Source organism: Eschrichtius robustus, chromosome 13 (assembly GCF_028021215.1).
Source record: "Eschrichtius robustus isolate mEscRob2 chromosome 13, mEscRob2.pri, whole genome shotgun sequence".
NCBI lineage: Eukaryota > Metazoa > Chordata > Mammalia > Artiodactyla > Eschrichtiidae > Eschrichtius > Eschrichtius robustus.
In genome coordinates this window covers 101460874-101484408 of record NC_090836.1, presented here as the reverse complement: position 1 = coordinate 101484408, position 23535 = coordinate 101460874, and the positions used below count along the sequence as shown (strand labels likewise).

Below are 23535 nucleotides of genomic sequence, written 5' to 3'. Positions count from 1 at the left end.
GTCCAGATTAACCTGACTTCTCCCTGCGACCTTCGAATTTCACTCACAGACGCACTGGCTGGAGAACCAGGCAACCGGCAGGTCAGAGGCCAGCTGAGACTGTGTTCGTGTCCTGGGGCTGCTGCAACAAACGCCCACAGACCGGGTGGCTTAAAGCAACAGACATTCTCACTCACAGTCTGGAGGCCAGAAGTCTGGGATCAAGGTGTGGGTAGGGCTGTACCCCCCCCACCCCGGAGGCCCCGGGGAGGACCCTTCCTGCCTCTACCTAGTGTCTGGCTGTGGCCATCGGTCCTTGGCTTGTGGCCGCAACACTCCTAACCCTGCTCTGTCCTCACACGGCCTCCTCCCCTCGTGGGACTGTCTCTCCCCCTCCTCTTCTAAGGGCCCCAGTCATATTAGGGCCCATCCTACTCCAGGATGACCTCGTGTTTACTTACATCTTAATCACATCTGCAAAGGCCCTATTTCCTAAAATGGTCACATTCACAGGCCCCGGGGATTAGGACTTGAACAGCTCTTGGAGGGACACAATTCAACCCCATAACACAGATCTTCATTCATGTTCCTTTCCGGGCCCTTCTTGGTCTGCTGACAACATTCACATAAGCAAAGTGCTTCCTGCGGACTTCCCTGGCGGTCCAGTGGTTAAGACTCCGAGCTTCCACTGCAGGGGGCGCAGGTTCAAACCCTGGTCGGGGAACTAAGATCCCACATGCCGCGGGGCGTGGCCGGAGCAGGGGGGCGGGGGGAGGGAGGAGAAAAAAAAATAAAAGCGCTTGCTGGCCTGAGTTTCATTTACTAAGTGCAGAGCTGACTATCCACAGGGCTCCTGCCATTGAGAGCGGAAGCGGGTAGCTGCCCGTCTCCCTTTCCCGCTGGGGTAGAGCTGGACGCTCGCGTGGCCACGCCCACGCGCTCCCATCATCTGCTCACGTGCTCGCTGACCTGGCACAGGTCAAGCCTGTGGCCAAAAGCCCAGGGATGGAGTCACTGGCTATATCCAGCTCCAGCTGGGCCAGCAGAACATTCTCCACTTTGTCATTAATCCCCCAGTGCCTATAAACAGCCCGAGTGCTGGGACAGCTTTTCTGGGCCCTCTCTCTCGCTTCATAAGAATTATATCTATTTTGCAGCAGGGAATTTGCAGCCACGAAGCACGTGTCTTTGATTACATGGCACCTGTCACACGAGATCTTTTCTACTAACCGACAGAAGGACCTTTATGGCTAAAGTGTCACAGAAGATCTATGCTTCTCCCTGCGTGGCCGTTACTCAGCACAGATGGAGCTTGGAAGCCGGCGGCACGGGGGAGAAACACAGGCCGCCGGGGACTCGATTCCACAGATTAGACAGTAAAAGCCAGACACCTGGCCCCCGCAAGGGGCGTGAGCGTGGCACAAGCGGAAATAAATCCCCGCCTGCCCCAGCCTTGGCTTCTCTTTTCACTCCTCTGCCCAATGCGCTCCTCCACACGTGCACCTGGCGACAAATGTGTGCACACTTAGAAGACAGTTCACAAGGCCCTTTCTCATACGTTATCGAGTGTAATTCTTCAAGCAATCCAGGAGATCGGTGAGGGAGGCGTTGCCATCAATCCCCTTGTTCGGAGAAGGGAACGGGCTGAGCCCAGCTCAAGGTCACCGAGCTAAGAGGGGACAAGTGACCCAGCTCTTGTCTCCCTCTTCCCATCGATCTGCACACAGAGTCTTAAAGGGTGAGGAACATCGCTGTGGGACAGGGGGGTTTGGGGATTTCTTTTTTTTTTTTTAATGTGGACCATTTTTAAAGTCTTTATTAAACTTGTTACAATATTGCTTCTGTTTTATGTCTTGGTTTTTTGGCACGAGGCATATGGGATCTTAGCTCCCCGACCAGGGATCGAACCCGCACCCCCTGCACTGGAAGGCAAAGTCTTAACCACTGGACCGCCAGGGAAGTCCCGGGGACTTCTTTTTAAATAAGTTTAAGAAAGCAGAAAGGACTAAAAACAGGGACTTCCCTGGCAGGAAGTCCCCTACATGCCGCAGGGCTACTGAGCCCGCACGCCACAACCAGAAAGCCCGCGCACCACAACTAGAAAGCCCACGCGCTACAACAAAGAGACCACAACGAAAGATCCTGCATGCCGCAACTAAGACCCAACGCAGCCAAAATTAATTAATTAAAAAAAAAAAAAAAAGAAAGAAAGGACTAAAAACATACCCCAAATCCAGGGAGTAGAATCTATGCCATAGATCAGGGGTCAGCAAACCATGGCCAGTTTTGGTCCCTGGCTTAATCTGGTTAATAAGCTTTATTGGAACACGACCTGGCCCATCGGTTTAGTATTTCCATGGCTGCTTGCTGGCTACAAGGGCAGAGTTGAATAGTTGCCACAAGACTAAGATATTTACTGTCTGGCCCTTTGCAATAGAAGTTTGCATACCCCTCTGTGGATGATGGCTGGGAGGAGGAGGAAGGAATTTGGGCAAGTCCAGCCCCGGGCACACAGCCAGGGCCTTGCGTGCCCATGAAACTCTGCGCTGGGCTCATTCACGGTGGGACCATCCAGATCCAATCCCCGCTAGAGACAAGCAGAGGCTGAGTCAGGTGCCAACTGCTCAGGCACTAAACTCCACTCGCTCCGTGTTCCAGACGGCTGAGTCCGCGTCCTGGGCAGAAACCTGCTGCCTTTAATAGGAACAAAGCACCAATTTGAGTCTGATTTCCAGCTTGAATCTCCAGGGCTTCCACAGTCCCCAAAGTTCCTTGCAACGCGCTCGGAAATCGTGCTTCAACTTGGATCACTCCAACACCCAGGACAATAAAAGCAATCAACGGGGCCACCACAGCAGTGGGTACGCAGCCTCAGAGGGCCTTTTACCGCTGGAGAAGTCAAATCGACCTCTGCACTCTGTGTGTCCCCTGCTCACATTTTCACTGGGTGGATATTTTTACCCCAGTTCAAAGTGTGGAACAACATCCAAACTGAATCAGACCGGAGCTAACCTTGACAAATGGACCTTCCATTCTCGGCTAGTGCCTGAAATGAGGAAAGGCGGGAGAAAAGGAGCCCCTTTTACGCTGATCGTCTATCACATTCACGGTTGGTGGCCTTCATTTTGACACCCGCGTACACTGAGCTCACGTAGGACCTACAGTGAGAAGACCATTCGACAAGAGACCTCGCTCCCGCCCCCTCTCGGGGCCTCAGTTTCCTCATCTGCAAATGAGACTCAATTCTCATTTGATCTCTTTGGGGAGGAGGCATAGCACAGGACACAGCCTTGGAGCCAGAGAGCTGGACCTGCAGCTGGAGACCTCGGTGCTGAGTCATCCAATCTTAAGCACAGCCCACTGCCCGCCCCAGCGACAGGATGGAACACACAAGATAGGACATGATGCTGAGGGTGCACCTGTGACCTGACTCGGACTCGGGGGCGGGGGGAGGGGAGGCGGGGCCCCTGATGCTGGGGGGGTTGTGAGCTACACATGCAGGACAGGGTCGCACCAGGGCCAATCTCTGGGCCAGGCCTCCCCAGACCAGCCCCTTCTGTCTCTTCTAAGGCTCACTTACCTAAGCCAAACCTTTCTGCTTGAAATTATGCAACTGCGTCTCTGTCACTTACCACCAAAACGATCCTGACCAGCGCCTCTCTGGCTCAAAGCTGAGACCTCTCCCTCCACAGGGAAGTAAAAAGGATTTCTTTTAAGTCTCACCCCATTCAAATGCAAGGCCCCAGACCTGGTTTGTCTTGGTTTGGAGGTTTTGTTTTGTTTCCCTTTGGTGGGTTTCCGGAAGAGGCTGCTCTCACACATCTCTGGGACGGGAAGGACCCTGAGTGTCAGTGGGGAGATGGACACCCATGACCAGGGCCACACCCTGCTCCAAACAGCAACCCCTCCCGGCACCGAATGCCCCCAAGTTCACAGCCCTGCTGCCCTCCTGTCTCGCTGCAGCAAAGCTCCGTTACTTGGGACTACTTTGCCAGGCATCTTCTGTAGAAACAAATACATCTTGAAAGAGGAGGCCCAGAACGGAGCAGGCCTCCCCGTGGTGCGTGACTGGCCTGGCACTGATCCTCGAGCTGAGTGGACAGTACCACCTCTGCCAAAGGTGGTCACGGCCAGAGAGGGGCCCGGGACTCACCAGTCACAATCCTGGCCACTCCCTCCATGTTCCAACCAGACACTGTCTTCCTATCCTAGGGCTGCTGTAAGGAAGTACACAGGCTGGGCAGCTTCAACAACAGAAGTGAATTGTCTTACAGTCCGGAGACTGGAGGTCCAAGATCCAGGGCTGGTTTCTCCTGAGGGCTCTCTGCTGGTCTTGCAGACGGCTGCCTTCTCCCTGTGTCCTCATTGCTTCCCTCCATGTGTGTCTGTGTCCTGATTTCCCCTTTTTATAAGGACACCATTCACACCGGGTGAGGGCCCACCCTATGACCTAACTCTGACTTAATTACCTCTTTAGAGACCCTACCTCCAAGGAAGGTCACACGGAGGCAGCAGGGGTTAGGACTTCAGAGCCTGAACTTGGGGGGGGGCACAACTCACGACCTTCTTCCCCACTCGCCTGTCAGCCTTCCCACGAGCTGTTCCCTCCGTCTGTCCCCACCCTTCCTGCTAAATCCAACTCAACCTCCAGCTCAGAGCCCAAGTACCACCCCTGCAGGGGCACCTGCCTCCCCAACCCCCGGCCAGGGCTGGACCCACTACGTGTGCTAAGGTCCCCTCGTCCCTGGGGAGCATGGGGGGGGGTCTGATCTGTCTGTTCTGGGCCCACCTGGAACAGGGGCTGTGCCGGCACATTCCAGGCTCTATTCCCGAGGCTGCTCAACTAAGGCATGAATGAATGAATGAATGAATGAATGACTCATGGCATTTTCACAGTAGTCCCTATAGAAGGCGGCGGAAGAACCACAAGTCTGCCCCATCCTCTCTCAGTCACTCCCCCACATGTCGTTAAAACCACACCCTGGAGTGCCCGGGGGCCCAGGTACTCTGCTGAGCTTCCAAGGTATCGTCCACAGCGAGGAGTGGGCAGAGGCTCACGTGCATCCCAGCTCCTCCCGGACAAGCCATGGGCCCCTCTCCTCTCCGTCCTTTCTCCTCATCTGCAAAATGGGATCACAACACGCCCACACCCAACACGCTGCTGTGAGGACGGAGGAGTTGATAAGTGTGCAGTGCTGGGGAGGGTGCTGGCTCAGAGCAGGCACCCAAGATGAGAAGGAAGACAAACCACAGCTCCCGCCAGGCCGCCCTACGGTCAGGCTGTGCTCCAGCCCTCCGTGTAGGACCTCGCTTAATCCTCAGGGCCATCGGAGATCAGGCCGCCACCCCCCGCCCTCACTGATAAGGTCCCTGAGGCTCGGTCCGCAGACTCTGGCCTTGAAACCCAGCAGGACCCTGCGCGGGTTCCTGGGTACAGAAACCCTGTTGCTAATCCAGGGAGCTTCTCTGGTCCCGTTAGTCTTGCCTCGGGTGGTTTCCTGGCTGCTCCTCCCTTGATGAACAACTGTTCGAACCTGCCCTTTGGAACTCAGGGGAGGTCATGGAGGCTGGGGTCTTGCCTACATGAAACGGGGCGGGGGAGGGGGCAGGGATAGAACAGCTTCCGCGCCCAGGAGCCCACAGGGTCCCGCTCGGTTTCAGCCTCAGCTTTCCAGTCCCAGCAGCGCCGTCCTGAGCCCGTGAAGGAAACGAGCCGATGAGAACACCCTGTGGTCCCGCCAGGGATTCCGCAGAACCGTCCTGTTAGCACACCACTCCGGCTGACACGACCAGGGTAGTAAGTGCCCTCTGCACCTCTTTTAATCAGGTGTATCCCAGGGGCGGCAAAAGGAGATAACGTGTCACCAAGACAGCCTGCCTCAGCTTCACGACTGTCAACTGCACCATCCTCTGTGCCCAGACCCCCGGCCTCTATCAGACTTGCCAGGTAGCCACTTGAGAGCTGACCTGGTCCACCTCCAGGGACTTGGGCTCACCCCCTCCTGCAGTCGGCCCCACATCCCCGCTGCCATCGGCCAAGTGCAGCCAGGGGCACGACCTCCCCTGGTTGTCAACGACATCCAACCACGAGGGTGAGGCCCCAGCAAAGTGGAAAGAACCAGGCAAGTGGGCAAGAGATAGGGGCCCTGAAGTGCAGGAAACAGGCACTGCTCGGGCTGCACGCTCAGGTAAACACTGGCATACAAAGCAGTTCCATTTATAACAGCATCCAAAGACACAGATCACCCAGGGACAAATCTAACCAAGGAGGCAAAGACTTGCACACTGAGAACTACATAACCCCACGAAAGGAAACTAAGGAAGAAAGACCTAAATAAATTGAGAGACATCCGTGTTCATGGACCGGAAGACTTAATACTGTTAAGACAACGATACAACCCAATCTCGAAATTCAATGCAACCCCTATCAAAATCCCAGTGGCAATTTCTACAGAAACAAAATATCCACCCTAAAATTCATACGGACTCTCAAAGGACCCTGGATAGGCAAAGCAATCTTGAAAAAAAAAGAAGGACAAAGTGGGGGAAATTTACTACAAAGCTGCAGACAGTCTGATGATGGCATAGGCTAGACACACAGACCAACGGACTAGAATAGAGCCCGAAATACACCCACAGCCGATGGCCAACTGGTTTCCAGCAAGGAAGCCAAGGTCATTCAGCGGGGAATAAAGAGTGGACAGCAAGAGCGAGGGGGGCATCAACACCACGAGGGCTGGGCCAGCGTCCAGGGCAGGGCCACTCCACTGGTCGCCCGTCCCACCCTGGTAGCTGGTCTTGAGGGAGCTCAGTAAATGCGCTGATGAACGACCATGTGCCTGGAAGGCTGAACGATTAACGAATAACAATGAACAAACCAGAGAGTTGAGAACCCGGGTTGGAGCACCGAACACCAGAGCCAACGATAAATCCCTCAAAAGTACTCAGGCCCCTTAACACCCACCGACTCATTCCCCTTCCCTGCATCTCTCAGGGCAACGTTTGAAAATTATCCTCTTGACCCCGTGGGTCATAAAATCAGTTCTGAAAGCTGTGACCAGCACATTGCTCTAACGAAATGAAACAGAATCAAATAGAAAAAGTCAACGTGCTTCCTGGAGGATACCCCATCCTCCCCCCGCCCCAGGTTAAGGATCCCACCTTGGAAACATGCAAGGAAACTGATCCATGATTGGAGGGAGACAGGACAAGCTCTGAGCTCGGGCTCTCAGCCGCTCACTATTTTTTTTAACAGCTTTATTGAGATAGAATTCACACCCCAGGCAATTCGCCCTTTTAAAGTGTGCAGTTCTACATGATTTTTGGTATATTCAAAGTTTTGTAACCATCACCACAATCAATTTAAGAACGTTTGCATCACTCCAAAAAGAAACTCTGGATCCATCACGAGTCACTCCCATCTCTCCTGCCCACGGTCCCTGTCAATCACTAGTCCAGTTTCTGTCTCTGTGAATTTGCCTACTCTGGACGTTCCATATGAATAGAGTTGCACAATAGGTGGCCTTTTGTGTCTGGCTTCTTTCACTGAGCATCATGTTTTCAAGGTTGATCCCTGTGGCAGCCTGTATCAGTACATCGCTCCTTTTTATTGCCAAATAATATTCCACTGCATGGATAGGCCACACTGTGTGTTTCCATTCAGCTGTTGATGGACATTTGGGCTGTCTCCGCTTCGTGGCAATCACGAATAATGAGCAGAGACCTGGCACAACCCTAAAACACACATAACTCTCTTCAGTGGCAACACTCACACTTTGCTTCTGATCAAGCCAGCCAAGCGTTTACGAAAAGGATGTTCTTTTCTTCCGAGGGGTTTTCAAAACAAGAAAATTAAAAGCAGCCTGCAAGTAGGGCTCTCAGAAAGAAAATCTAAATAACCATTGTAGAAATGTGTCCTTGCCACGGGGCCTGAGCGAAAAATAAAACAAAACCAAGCCGAGTTGCACACAATAAGATTGAAATTCTGTGTGCAGCTCCAGCAAAATTTCGAATCATTAAAATCTCATTATACTAATAGTATGTTTTCTAGACCCACTTAACTAAAACACTCTCTTCCCCTAACAAAGTGCAGACATCCTCCGAAGCAGCAGCAGCTCAGGGAGTCTGAGGAGAAAGGCGCAGCTCCCGGGGCACCGTCTTCCGTCCCATCCCTGCACCTGTGTGCAGCCTGGACCCAATCGGCCGACTGGCAGAAATGACACTGACCGGGCTCTGACTCCTGAGTTCTCATCCCTTCACTTGATTTCTTCTCTCAAGTTTTCTTAAATGGAAGCAGCTATCCAAATAGGTCATGATGGTCTTATTATATTTTATTATTTCTGTCCAGTTACCACCAGCCCATGGCCTTCTCTTTCTGCACCTCTTCTGTATTTGATGGATAAAGTGGGGGGTGGCCGCAATGGTAATGATGATAATGATGGCTAACACCTATGTAGAGCTTATTATGTGCCTAACCCAGGCATTTTCCCCAATTTTTACAATTACCATTTTCAAACGTAGAGAAACATGTAAAGAACTTGACCGTGAACACCTGTACACCCACTGCCTGAAGTCTACCACTAACATTTTTCTGTAATTGTTTCATTATGTATCCATCCATCCCTCTATCTATCCAGAAATCTATCTGTATTAGTTGCCTGTGGCTCCCTTCACAAATTACCACAAATGCAGTGGCTTAAAACAATATAAATTTATTATCTTATAGTTCTGGGGGTCAGAAGTCCAAAATCGGTTTCACTGGCTAACATCAAGATGTCAGGAGGTCTGTGCTCCTTCTGGAGGGTGTAGGGAGAATCTGCTTCTTGGTTTTTCCAGCTTCTAGAGGTGCCCACGTTCCTTGGCTCGAGGCCCTGCATCACTCCAACCTCTGTTTCCATCGACACACCTCTCTCCCTTACACTGACCTCCTGCCTCCCTCCTGTGAGGACCCTATGCCCACCTGGATGATCCAGGACCATCTCCCCATCTCAGGTTCCTTCACTTAATCACATCTGCTAAGTCCTTTTTACCACGTTAAGGTGATGCAGTCACAGGCGCTGGGTATTGGGATGTGGACATCTTTGGGGGCCTGCCACACCATTTTAATTTTTATGTATTTCAAAGTAAACTGCAGACAGGGATACCTCTCCCCCTAAATATACACATCACTAACTAGAGTAGTGTTTATTTATAATCCTTTTCTTCTCTCTAGTTAAAATTTGCATACATTGAAATGCACATTCTTCAGTGCACATTCAAGGGGTTTTGACAAATGCGTGCCCCTGTGTCTCTTAAACCCCTATCAAGATAGAGGACATTTTCATAGTCACAGAAGATTCTGTCCCACCCCTCCCCAGCCAGGCCCCATCCCACTCCAGAGGCAACCACCAGAGATTAGCCGTGTCCATCTAGAACTCCTTCTCCTGAGAAACGGAGTCACAGTATGTACTCCTTGGGTCTGGCTTCTTTTGCTCGGCACAGCGGTTTTGAGAGTCACTGTGTCGCATTTGCTGGTACCTGCTCCTTCTCATGGCCCAGCAGCCCCGCCCACCTCTCCATTCTCCTGTTGATGGGCAGCTGCCTCCGGGTCTTAGTTATCCTGAGTAAAGCTGCTATGAACATTCTGGTACAAGGCTTCGTACGGACACAGGTTTCTGTGTCTCTTAACTAAATATCTCAGACTGGAATTGCTGGGTCACAGGGAGGATGTAGGCTTAGTTTTTCGAGACACTACCAAACTGACTTCCTAAGTGATGGCACCACCGTAAACCCCTCCCCCCAGCGTGTATGAGCGTTCCAGTTCCTCCACATCCTCGCCGAGTCCCGCTGGGATCATTTCAGCCATGCTGGCAGGTGTGGAGCGTGTCCCTCTGCTTCTAATTTGTGGTTCATTCCCCAGGCGACTAACGATGCTGAGGCCAAAGTCTTTTCCAGACGCATGCTGGCCATTTGTGCATCTTCTCTGATGCAGCGTCTGTTCAAACCTTGATTCTTTTATTGTGTTGTCTTTCTATTATCGGTTGAAGGAGTCCTTTATATATCCTCGACACCAGTCCTTTATCAGACATGTATTTTGAAAATTGGGATAATGGTGATTTATAATAAGAAATATATATGTTTTATCCTCATCCGAACTCCTGGCCCCAGCTCCTAAAACCCTAGGCATTTCCTAAGTGATGAGAGTGATAAAGATGTCTTATGTGAATGAGGTAACTTTTGGAAAGTCCCTAGGTAACCTAAGGATGGAGGCTGGTTGCCAGGGGAACCAACCATGTGATTAGAGAGTTGGTACTTTCCGGCCCTCCCCCAAACTTCCAAGGGGGAGGGAGGGGCTAGAGATTGATTTGGGCAATCTCTCATGGCCAACGATTTAATCAATCGTGCCTACGTAATGAAGCCTCCATAAACGCCCAGAAGGACTGGGTTCAGAGAGCCTCCGGGTCGGTGAACAAAGGAGGTACTGGGTGAGTGGGGCGCCCCTTTCCCCACACCTCGCCCTGTGCGTCTCATCCAGCTGCCTGTTCCTGAGTTATATCCTTTTATGATAAACCGGTAACCCAGTGAGTAAAATGCTTCTCTGAGTCCTGTGAGCCTCTCTAGCAAATTAATCAAACCCAAGGAGGGGGTCGTGGAAACCTCTGATTTATACCCAGTCGGTCAGAAGCACAGGTAGTAAATAACCTGAACTTGGGATTAGCATCTGAAGTAGGGGGCAGTCTTGCGGGACTGAGTCCTTAACTTGTGGAATCTGGTGCCATCTCCGGATAGTGTCAGAACCGAACTGATACCAGAGTCAGAGAATTACTTGGTGTGGACAAAAAACCCACACACATCGGCATTGGTGTCAGAATCACAGCTGGTGATCAGAAGTGGAATTGGTACCCGAATCATGGGAATATTTTCTCCCATGCTATCGCCTGATCAGGCCCAGCTGAATTTACATCATTTCATTTAATAACTCACTCAATTCCCCAATAACCCTATGAGTTAAGTACTCTTTACAGAAGAGGAAACTGAGGCTCAGGGTAGTACCTTCCCCCAGGTCAAAGCCCCAGAGCGCAGCAGGATGAGTTGCAACCTTCAAAGGTGGGTCCCAAGTTCAGGGGCCGTAACCACTGCACAGACTGCCTCTTGCTCACTCAGCAAATACACAAAGACCACATTAAGTGGCCGAGAGCATTTCTTATCATCTCTGGAGAAGAGATGATGACACCCCGGGCCGGGGGACCCAGGCTAGCGGGAGACAGTCACAGAGCCTACGACCTCTGGCAGGAAGGCACAGGACGTGGTGGGCGATCGCGCAGCGCAGGGCCCCCACCTGCTGGAGGCTGACATTTAAGCCGATGGGGCAGAGGGAACAGCACACGTGAGGGCCCCCGAGCCAAGGAAGACGGGGGAGACTGGCCGAGAGCTGGGCAGGCAACGGAGGACCAGCGGGCACCTGGACCAGGTCCTGGAGCGGGCACCAAGCCGCAGGGGTTCTGTCTTCTTTCTGCAAATGCCAACGAGTCCATTCAGCACAAAATGGATCTCATTAGTCTCCTCGGGAGCACCTTCCTCCCACCAGGGCTGAGTGCATCTCAAATGCCAGCAATGATAATGACTTTACTGTGAGCCAGCTGGGAAGCCTACTCGCATTTGAATCACTCTTCCAGTTGACAAGGTTGGTGGAGATTAAGAACCAAAGCTGCCAAGGTTTTAATCTCACCGGCCAGCGGCCAGCGGAGTGACCTCCTGCAAAGGACTTCACTTCTCTGGGCCTCTGTTTGCTCATCTGCAAAATGGGAATAACCATGCAGTACCCACTTCTCGGCTTTGGGTGGGGATTAAATGAGTGGAGGTTAGTGCCGTGCCTGGAACACCACGGGTGCCAACAAGCCTCGGCCACGAGCACGACCACTGTAGACTCCATTCTGGGTGGTTTTTTTTTTTTTTTTTCTTTTAACTTTTCCCTCACTTCTTCTTAGTTGACCATCTATTAAGCTTGTATATATCACGTATGGATTCGTTCAGGTCTTACTTTGAAAGATAATATTAATTTTCAAAACAAGAGAAAATAGAGGGATGAAGACACTTCCAATGAGGTTTTGGGAAAGACGTCCCTCGAAGTCCATTTACACCAACAATGAATTTCGAACACCACAAGCATGGTGTCCCCTTCCCCAGCCTGCTCAAAGGATGCTCTGTCCACATACTTAAAGCAGCGCCTGGATGGTTCTAGCAGACTCCACGGTAATGGGAGAAGCAGCAAACACTGAGGGCGGCTGGGCTTCCATCGAACCAGACAGCTGCTTCCGGGAGTGCTGGACTTGAGCAAGCCCTAGGACTTAGGAAACGTTCCGCCCCTCTTTAGCTTATTAATAACTTAATATTGGAGTAAAAGCTAGATCCTTTGGAACTGTAATTTTTTAAATGAAAGTATGAAAACGCCTAACTTATGAAAATGACAGGCGTCACCTATTAAGATGGTCTTACTTGTGGAAACCAACATTCCTGACCCGCTCTGCTTTACTAGCAACTAAAGGTTCAAAGACCCAGACCAAGGACAATCATTTCAAAACGCCTAAGCTTAACGAGCAAGCATTCAACTACTAACTAACGTGCAAGCCTAAGAAACTGCTCCGATTTGCCTAACGTTCTGCTTCCTTAGGCTGCTGACAAGGACAGAGGCCGAGGTGGGTGAGGTAGGCGAGGATGCCTGCTGAGCTGGTGTCACACTCCAGGACCACGGCGCCCCAGATCAAACGCCTGCTGCTCTGCAAACACAGGAACTTCCGTTTCTCTGCAGTGCACACTTCAAGGGAGCGTGCACAGTGCTTCCTGGTCACAGTGGTCCAGGACAAGAAGTAGGATCCCAACATTCCCCAAATGCAAATAATTTAAAGCATTTGTGTCAGTCACTCTGTTACCACCCGCCAACTAGCGCCTTCATGAGACACATTGTGAAAGAAGCTGCCAGACCTGTCGACATGATACAGGACCAGAGAGAGAAGAGGTTTCTATTCTGGGGATGACAATCAGTCAGCAATTAACCTTCCCATATACACGGCAGGCTTGACTAATTAGTCCCAGCGTTCTTTCCCCCCCCCCCACACCCCCATCCAGATGCAGCCTCAGAATCCTTCTTAACACAGGGGCGGACAGCCATTATCGGTCGAGCTCTCGGGTGGAAACGGCTTGCCAGCCCTGCCCTACCACTAACCAGCTCTGTGTCAATACCTCACTTGTCAACATTATCAATAACTAACACTTACTGAGCACTCAGTTGCTGATAAGACCTTCATCACATTTTATCCTCACATCACCTAAGGGCAAGTGCCACGTGGGCTGGTCAGGCAAAGAGGCTGAGAAAGGCGGAGTAACAGACCCGCAGAGCAGGGATGTGAGCGGAGACCCGGCTCCACCCACCGGTGTGCAGCCTCCCTCAGGGACATGCTGCCTTTCTGGGAAACAACGAGCCCTCGTGGGCTCGGAGACACAGAGCTGGTATCTGCCCCACGTTTCCCCGCCTCACAAGTGAGGAAGTGAGGCCCCAAAGCTTTAACACTCAGAGGGCGAAACACATAGCGGCAAAAGGGGATTCCACGGCCTGCCACCCAGAGGAAGTAGAAAACGAAAGGACCACTGGCTTCCCAGGGCCGATCACGTGACACTTCGGTGACATGAGCCCCAGAGACCAGGTCATGCCGGAACCTGTTGCTCATTCCATTTTTTCTTTTAACCAGAAAGCGGTACCTCCTTTAATGTTACCAAGAAGCAGCATCTACAGCCATAAAAAAGAATGAAATAATGCCATTGGCAGCACCGTGGATGGACCTAGAGATTATCATACCAAGTGACATAAGCCAGACAGAGAAAGACAAATGCCAGGTGATATGGCTTATATGTGGAATCTAAAAAAAAAAAGGATAGGGCTTCCCTGGTGGCACAGCGGTTGAGAGTCTGCCTGCCAATGCAGGGGACACGGGTTCGAGCCCTGGTCTGGGAAGATCCCACATGCCGCGGAGCAGCTGAGCCCGTGAGCCACAATTACTGAGCCTGCGCGTCTGGAGCCCGTGCTCCGCAACAAGAGAGGCCACGACAGTGAGAGGCCCGCGCACCGCGATAAAGAGTGGCCCCCGCTTGCCACAACTGGAGAAAGCCCTCGCACAGAGATGAAGACCCAACACAGCCATAAATAATAAATAAATTAATTTAAAAAAAAAAAGGATATAAATGAACTTTATTTACAAAACAGAAAGAGACTCGCAGACATAGAAAACAAACTATGGTTACCAAAGAGGAAGGCGGTGGGTCGGGGGGGGGGGGGGGGGGGGGGCGGGGATAGAGATAAATTGGGAGTTTGGGATTAACATACACCCACCACTATATATAAAACAGATAATCAACAAGGACCTACTGTATAGTATAGGGAGCTATATTTAATATCTTATAATAACCTATAATGGAAAAGAATCCGAAAAAGTGTGTATGTATATATATATATGTGTGTATGTGTATATATATATATAGCTGAATCACTTTGCTGAACACCAGAAATTAACACAACATTGTAAATCAACTATACTTTAAAAAAAAAAAGGTAGCATCTCAATGAGGCAAAAGCCACCAAAAGCTTCTAGAATTGATTGCAGTTCGTATTTATATTCTTTTACCCCAACAGCACTGAGTACAGACTAGCAGATTAACACCACTAGGCCAACATATGTTTATAAGGTACTCTTAGACTTACTAATGTGTTTCTTCAGCCTCTACATAATATAGTAAATAATAAATATACTCAATAGGAAGTAAAGCCATTTTTCATCTGAAACCTAAAATGTCAAGTGTACGGCTAATGCAAGGAGAAAATGTGCTTTCTTTGGGTACCTCTTTCCTGCGATGGAACTGCATATTTGAAAATAAGAAAATAGCAGGGTAAAGGTACCTTCCCTCTGCCAACCACAACAGGGGAGAAATCAATCACATGGAGCACTTAAAATCCGCTCACAGCAGGCGCTTACCCACTTACATCTTCTAACCATCCCTTAATTATTCTGACGACTGGGCAGGGTATGCAAGGGTAAGCAACTTCGGGATGTGTGATAAATATTAATTCCATGGGGTGGAGACAGGAATTCAAAGCTGAGCTCCTCTAACGAGTGTGAAGTTGCCAAGGCGACCTGACTCTCTGGGACCACGCAGGTATAACCAAGATGCTAGGAGTACCACAGAGAGTTAGCTGTTCCTGAAAGGTAAGGAACATAAAGTCATCACTCCGGGCCCAGTATCACCGTTTCCATTCTCTACTGAAGCAAAGTTTCCGAGAGATTTCAGTAGATGGCCAGGAAAAAAGCCCAGTGTGGGACACGCTGACGTGCCTACGTGTTTCTCTCTGAAATGCCCCGGGTGCATCTGGACAACGGTGGAACAAGCAAGGAGAAGTGCTGGATTTGAAGATTATAATCAGAATAATAATCAAAGGAAACTTGACAAAGCCGCACCAAGCCCCCTGAAAGCCACCTCCTCTCAGCCAGAGAGAGGAAAACAGAACAGTGGTTTCCAGTGACTTCCTCAGGACTGCCTGCATTACAGGAGCCGACAGACGGTACCTCCCTCTCTGACCAAGAGCAGCCTCCACGGACAGAGGCAGCCCTGTTCAAAGAAGATGCCTTAGGGTTTGCAGCAAGAAACATGGCAGGGTCTGCAGAGAACCTCCCAGCCCACCGGATTCAAATAGGACCTACATTGACTTCTCTTCCCATAGAATATTCTAGAACCCATCGTGTACATGGCCCCGGCCCCTCACCTGCTCACCTCCCTCCCCTTCTTTCCAGCCACCCTCTTTCCCTTCTTGTAAGTTAGGAGTCCAACCCACCCTAACCGTGATGGGTAGTCAACTTCCTGAGGGTAGATCATCAAGGCGATCACGTGAGCAAAGAGGGACTGGAAAGGCAAAGAATCCCCAAAAAGTCCCACCTCCCTGGCCAAAGGAGACCAAACTTATTACAAATCCTTTCCCTACATCTTGCAGCAAAGAAGGATACTATCCCATTTTTATTTTCAAAAGTAAGTGGGAGGGTGTGCTGAGATCTGCTTAAAGAGGATGTGGAAATCACCTCAGAGTCTCTATGTGCCCCAAAAAGTTCTCTATGCAAACACCCCAAACAGCCAGAACTCTACGCCTCCCTAGGTGCCTCAGCCCCGAGAGTAACTAAGTGGGAGCAGGGTCAGGGGCCTGGAGAACCAGCCCTCACCTAATCTGTTTCTATGCAGTTCCTTCCATCTCAGAGTGGCCTCTGGGCTGCTGCCTCTGCATCTCGCCCTGCAGCTGCCACCTCCTCACCTCTCAGGAATCCTGCTGCTCCCAGCCCAGCACACTGCCTCCAGGAAGCCCGCCCTGCCTGCACCTACGCTGGAGCTGCTTCCCCGCCAGTCACCCCACTCCAGTCCATTCGACACCGGCCTCTCTAAAGTAGCTGAGATCAGTAACTGGTGCCCACTGCTCCCACGTGCAGGGATGACAGGGCCCAGTGACCACTCCATCTTGCCCCGAGGCTGACCACGGCCCACACACCACACCACAGTTCGGCCACTCTGAACGGCCTGCACTTCCCCAGCGGGACTAGCTGGGGTCTCCTCCAGGGCCCCTCCTCTTCTAATTCCTAGCCAGCCTTTACACGCAACCAGGGGACCACTTCCTCCAGCCAGAACCCAGAACCCCCAAATCCCGGGTGTGTGTCTCCCCTGGGTGTCCATCACCACACCGGCCTGCCCCCTCCTCACAGCGCCCACAGGCTCCTGAGGACAGGCCTGGCCCAGGTCACCGCCTGCCACCAGCCCCCAGCCTGCCAGGTAAAGATTCTTTTCCCTGTGTCCTTAGGTCTTCGGAGCTCACGGGCACCTCCTCCCTCTGCCGTCCTGGGACGGGGCGAGTGGGCCTTCACCTTCTCCTTCTTATCTACCACCCGAAACAATCATGTTTTATCTTTTTTTTTTTTAATTTTTATTGGAGTATAGTTGAGTTACAAGGTTGTGCTGAAGCAATTATGGAGGATTTGATTGCATTTCCTTTGAACCTTCACGAAAGTTTTCCATTTCTTCTCACTCTCCATCTCCAGAGAGGGGTGTCTGCCAAGGACATCGCATCTCCCCCCAGGACCCCCACTCACCAGGTGACTCCATGTTTGGACCACAGCTGCCTGGAACCGGCTGCCCCAGCCATGTGTGCCCGGCCTAGTGTGCCCGGTCCGGGGGAGCCGTGCGGATTCTCCCCCTCGAGAACCTGAGTTGAGGGCCCCAGGCACTGCGCGGAGAACGGGTTCACGGGGTGGCGGGGAGAGGCTCTGGGGGGCATTTCCAGACCCTGGCAGTCGAGGGCCCCGAGGAGCTGCCCCACCCCCTGAGGCTGGTCAACCTCCTCCTGGTTCTGGAGACACCTCAGGAAAGAGACACCAGGTTTCCCCACGTGGGCACTGTTATCCGACACTGGGTGTGGCTGTCCAGTGCGTTATGGGATGTTTACCAACATTCCTGGCCCCCAGGCACTAATGTCACCAGCATCCCCACCCCAGCCCAGAGGGGACACTGCCAATGTCCCCTGGGGGCAAAATCATCCCCACCTGAGAGCCACTGGTTTAAATTGCCATGAAGTAGCTACGGGGTAAGGTTGTGTTTCCTCAACTGTAAAACGAGGGGAACACCTGAGTCACTGTGCTGTACGCCTGCACCGAACACAACATTGTACATCAACTATATTTCAATAAAAATTTTTAAAAATACTGCTATATTTTATCCTATAAATAGATCAATAAATAGATAAATGAATAAATAATAACATGAGGGGAAAAGTCCCACCTTGCAGGCACCTCTGTCCGGGTACTCTTATTACAGAGCAGTGCTGAAGTGGGATGGTATTTGGGAACAACACGGCGTCTACGCAGCTGATCACTCTGGAGAGGACGGGGAGAACTGAAGGGAACGCACAGGGGTTAACAGTGGTGGTTTAAACTGAGATTCTCTCCTGGAAGTTATTCAAAGCCCACAGAAGAAACTTAATACCTTCAGCCCTCAGTTCAAGGTCGCAGCCCACTGGTGTCTCTTTAGACACCAAAAAATTCATGAGGTTTCAGTCAATATCTTGCTCATTTACCTCCATTTCTGCATCAAGCGCTCAGAAGACGACCCAGGTCAAGAGAACCAGAAGACAAACTACAGAGAGGGAGGAAGTGTTTGCCAAAGACACATCTGGCAAAGGATTTGTATCCAAAATATGCCAAGAAGTCCTAAAATTCAACTAAAAGAAATCAAACTTGATTAAAAAATGGGCCAAAGATCTGAACAGACACTTCACCAAAGAAGAGGTACAGATGACACACGAGCCTAGAAAAAGACACTCCACATCGTAAGTCATTAGGGAATGAGAACCAAAAACTGCTCTAAAAAATATATTTACAAAAAAAAAAAAAAGCTATGGACACCAAGGGGGGAAAGGGCGGGGGGGATGAACTGGGAGATTGGGATTGACATATATACACTAATATGTATAAAATAGATAACTAACAAGAACCTGCTGTAAAAAAAAAAAAATTAAATTAATCAAATTAAAAAAAAAAAAAAGGCAGTCAGGGAACAGGAACGTCCTTAAGGCTTGTTTTCCTCGGAAAAGCAGGAGGGACAGAGCCTCGAGGCTCGGCTGTGGCAGGTTTGGCGCTGTGCAGCCCGGTGCCAGTCACTGGTGTCTGGGCAGAGGGCGGAGGCCAAGGGCAGGCAGGGGCCTCTCATACAAATGGGCGGAGTGGACCCCATCCCGCCCCTTCCATCCAGGGCCTCCCCGTCCCAGAGCTGGCCGCCCGCCTCTAAGGACTTTACACAGCAGCTGGGGCATCCGTCCCTGGGGCGCCCCCTCGGCCCCGTCCTGGCCCGCTGGACCCGTGGGGCTGTCACCCGTGGTCACCAGGGGGCCCTCGCGGGGAGTTTTCCTCTGTGCAGCTCCAGTAAAATTACCGAACCACTTTAATGAGTGGCTCTTAACAGTCCCCAGGCCTTCTAAGGGGAGCTTTGGGGTTTTTTAAGTGTTCCTTGCCACTTTTCCCAACACCCCACAGTTCGTCACAGTTCCGTTTTCTAAACCGGGCCAACACATGACACGACTTGGTTCCCAACCATAGAACATCAGCCTTAATCCACGGGCACTTCCTGCATGGGTTCCTCCAAACCTCAGAACACATTTCCTAACATGACCTCCCCTGGAAGGTGACAGGACATTCACCCCAACGCGTCCCTCCGTGCCTCTCACAGCCACAAGTTCTGCTGACCCGGGCAGGGGTGAATGCCCCCGGCGCCCCCAGATCTCTAACTCCTCGGCAATGCCGTCCTCGTCCCAGCATCCTGCCCCCGACCTCCACCCACGCTCCTGAATTCACCGTGGACTTTCTAACAAAAAGGAAACGAAACCCACTGTGCAGCTGGCAGCGCCCGGCACACCTCGAAGCCTCCTCTTCCTGATGGGTCCCTGGCAGGCAAATGAGCGCCTCCCCACAGGGGCCCGAGCTGGGCCAGGAACTGCTCCAGCTCGTGAACCATGTGAATGGCAGGGAGGGCAGGTTGCCAAGGCAACAGGCCCGCAGGAATACTGGCAATTCTCAATCACTGAGGACCTCATTCTCCAGCCTTCACACCTCGGCCTCCCGCTCCTGACTCCTTCCCCACTTCCCGCAAGACCAGACAGAAGCCACTGAGCCCTTCCAAGGCCAGTCCTCCCTGAATTCCTGCATGCGAGCCCAATTAGTGTTTGTGACCTTCTGTTTGTATGGGGGAACCCCTGAGGGTGCCAGGCACCCCAATCTTGAGAAACGAGGCAGGGGACCCAGCTAACTCACACACCAAAGCAACAACAGCTGGGACTTCCCTGGCGGTCCAGTGGTTAGGGCTCGGGGTTCAATCCCTGGGCGGGGAACTAAAAGCCCACAAGCCACGTGGTGCAGCCAAAACAACAATAACAACAAGAGCTGTACCATGGAAGCATCTCTCTCCTGCTGTTTTTGTGCCTATTTTATTCCTCACAGGATGACTGTGACTATTGTGATTCTTGTTATACTTAAATTAAAGCAGATCGGCCCTCGATTTGCTAGGCGCACGCTAGTTCATGAAGGCAAGGACAGGCACTTCGCTTTGGAGCTTGGGGCCGGTCCATGAGTTCAGGAATGTGCTCTTCGTACTGCAAGAGCATAAATCTCACCTATAAAAAGCTGTCATCCTCCGGAACATTCTGATGACTTGCTATTCTGTGAGAGATTGCTTTCCTGGTTCCTTCAGGTCTCAAGCCAAACGTCACCTGCTCTGAGGCTTTCCGTGGGCATCCGTCTCATTGCACTGTTACATCTTCCTCCTAGCACATATTATTACAGCATGATTGGTCTGTTTTATTTATTTATTACGACTGATTCCCTGTTCCATGAAAGCGAGGGCCTTATCTATCTTTTCTTCCTAGGGTCTCACAGCAGGCAATGAATGAATTGGAAAGGGTATGACATTCGTGTTTATAACTGTCGTAAGGTATAAAGAGGAACTGAAATGATTTTGGTGACGGTGATGAGGACTGCAAGTGAGACAGTCGAGACCGCAGATCAGAGAAGCAGCTGGAATGATCAAGGGAAGGGTGAAGGCCATTTACCATCTTTTCGGAGGTGTGACTTGATAGAGATTGACACAAGCCAGTTTGGATCCTAAACGTCAGGCTTCAGAGAGGAGGGGCTCACTCGCTTGGAACAACTTGTTGACTGAAAAAACTGCACAACCTACAAGTTGAGAATTATGTTTTATTCGGTGGGCAAAACTGAGGACTTAAGCCCAGGACACAGCATCTCAGATAGCTCTGAGGGACAGCTCCAAACAGGCAAGGGAGGAACCAGGATACGTAGAAGGTTTTCGCAACAAAGACCAGGTAATCGGAACATCAAAAGATTACTGTTAATTAAAGAAAACCAGATATCTCAAGGAATTTAGCACTTTTCTATGTATGGGAAGATGCAAGAGTCTGGGCTCACTGAAATCATTCCTTTGATATGCACCTCAGCTACCTGGGGCCAGCATCCTGTGCTTTCTCATCCTGAGTCTCCTCGGGGTGCATCCATGCGGGGTGGCTGCAGTGCCTGAGGGCTTGGCAGTTCTTGTTTCCACCCTGAATCTCCTCAGGGCTCACCTTCCGGGATGGTTGTAGGGGCTCAAAGGCTGCAACATCCTTTGTTCACTGATATGGCAGGCAACATTTTTTCATTGATAAACTAAAGGTGAAAGGCCCTGCCCTCAAGGGACTGAATCATCTAATTTGGTAAAAGCTTCCCTGGTGGGAAATGCATAGGCACCCCTCCCCCCGCCCCCACACACACAAATCCCTGGGCGGAAAGTGTGTGGGAGTACGCACATCCCTGGAGGTAAAGCATCACAGGTATCCCTAGGAACACACACCTCAATGGGAGAAATTAATACGGGGAAACGTGTGCCTCGCAAGTATGTCCTTGGGGTACACACGTCCCTGGGGGGTACACTCATCCTCCAGGTACAGGAAGACTTTCTAAAGCGCAGGTCAGGCTCGGGTGGTTTCAGGCAGCGATCCCCAAACGTTTTGGCACCAGCGACCTGTTTCGTGGAAGACAATTTTTCCGCGGATCGGCGGTAGGGGGGAGGGATGGTTCACACGCTAATGCGAGCGACGGGGAGTGGCAGATGAAGCTTCCTGCTGCGCGGCCCAGTTCCTAACAGGCCGGGGACCAGTACCAGTCGGCGGCCCAGGTGTCGGGGGCCCATGGTTTAAGGAACTCACTGCACACCCCTGACTCCGGATCCTCTCTTGTCTAATGTCCTGCCTGAGGCCAGCTCCCACCAGCCTGTTCACGGCCACCGCAGTATAACTCACCCTCTTACCCACAGGGAATCTGGCCCAGGGGAGGAATCTCTGGGCCAGAACAAAGGAAAACTTCAGTAATGCAGCCCTGGGAGAGGCCCAGGAAACAGCCGGATTTAAAGAACACAAACAAGAGGCCAGAAGTCACATCCCTCACAACTCTAAAAAAAACTTTTAAAAGGTAAGAGGTGGTAGGAAGTTTTTGAGAATTATTTTCGTGGACACGTGGAGTCAAAAATGGAGGGGGCTCCGTAGTCCTTGCCGGCGGGCCTCGCAGCCTCTGGCCTGCCCGCTCTGCATCCCTTTCCTTTCTCCCCCCCCCCCGGGGCTGGGGCCGCATCCCGGGCAGAGCACCGCACCACGAACACCAGCGGGCCCCGGGCCTTGCCCGCTCAGCACTGGTGCCCAATAAATGCTCATCGAGTGAGTGGTCACAAGGGCTGAACGAGCTGGGCCTGCGGGCGGGGAAGGGGGCTCAAGAAACGGCGACTCAGGCGGCGGTGGGCGCCGGCCCGTCCTCCGCGGACCGGGGGCTCGCCCCACATTTGCTCAACATCCTGCCCTCAGCAGGAGCTGGCGATGCGCGTTTAGATGGCGCCGGGAGCCCACAAGGGGCTCCGCGAGCCGGCGGGGAAGGGGGGTGGCCAGGCTCGCGGTTCCCGAGCCGGCGTTTAAAGGTCTCGGAGGAGGAACGAGCGAGGGTCATGGGCTGTCCCGAAGGTCACGGCTGCGCGCTGCGCGGGCCGGGCGGGCGTAGGAGGCCGTGCGCGCGGGTCCCGGCGGGTCTCGGGCCGCGTGGCCCCGGCTGCCACGCAGTCGGGTCCCGGCGGGACCCGGGGCGGCATGCGCGCGGGCGCGGGCGCGGTCGGCCACCCGCCCGGGTCCGCGGGGCGGGGCGCGGCGCGTGCGCGGCAGGAGGCAGGAGGCCGGCGGCCGGCGCACTCACCCTCCTTGGCCTTCTTCTTCCTCGCCAGCGTGCCGCCCAGCTTGCCCAGGAACGACTCGTCCTTCTTCATCCTGTGGGGCCGCAGGGCGGGCGAGCGCGGCGGCGCGGAGGACATGGGGGGACGCGCGGGGACCCCGGCAGCCGGGCGCGGGCGCAGCGCGTGTGGGAGCCGCCCTGGTCGCCGCCGCCGCTCGCCCCGGGGAGTGGCCGGGAGGGCGCGGCCCCGGCGCCGGCCCCCGCCCCGCGCCCGCCCCCGCCCCTGGCCCTGCGGAGCCCGCCGCCAGAGGTCGGCGCCGTCTCGGGCTCTGCGGTCGCCGCTTCCAGCCCGCGGGCCGTCGGCCGTTCCCACGGTGCGCGTCACACTCACTCTCAGAGTGAAGCGGTGGTTCCGCTCCCAAGTGCCGCCGCCGGGACGGACCGAGGGCTCGCTCTGCCTCCTTTTGTCCTACACGTTTGAGCCCTGGGCTCAGCCGGCTCCCGGGGGTGGGGGGCAGCGAGGCAGCCAGGGCCACCACCTTCGCGCAGCCGATGTGCATCAGATAACCGCACAAATAGGTCATTTCACTCGCTGAGCTTTTACCCACAACCAGGCTTGCGGCTGGGGGAACACTTGTGACCTATCCCTGCCCTCTAGAAGCTTGCAGTATGGTGGGCAATGCCCGCACATAGTACCCTGTCCTAGGGGAGCTCAGGATGTTTCCCCAAGAGGTGATGTGGAGACACAGGA

The 23535-nt window shown here is 52.6% G+C and overlaps 1 protein-coding gene across 2 annotated transcripts in view; it reads right to left on the bottom strand.

The window, feature by feature from the left end:
* Window positions 1–22998, bottom strand: part of PARVB (parvin beta) — a 116536-nt gene extending 93538 nt beyond the window's left edge. For both annotated transcript variants that reach the window (XM_068562080.1, XM_068562081.1), the window contains exon 1: window positions 22809–22998. In XM_068562080.1, coding sequence (XP_068418181.1) covers window positions 22809–22923 — 115 coding nt within the window. In that variant the 5' untranslated portion in view covers window positions 22924–22998. The remainder of the gene's footprint in view (window positions 1–22808) is intronic.
* Window positions 22999–23535: the final 537 nt, after the last annotated feature.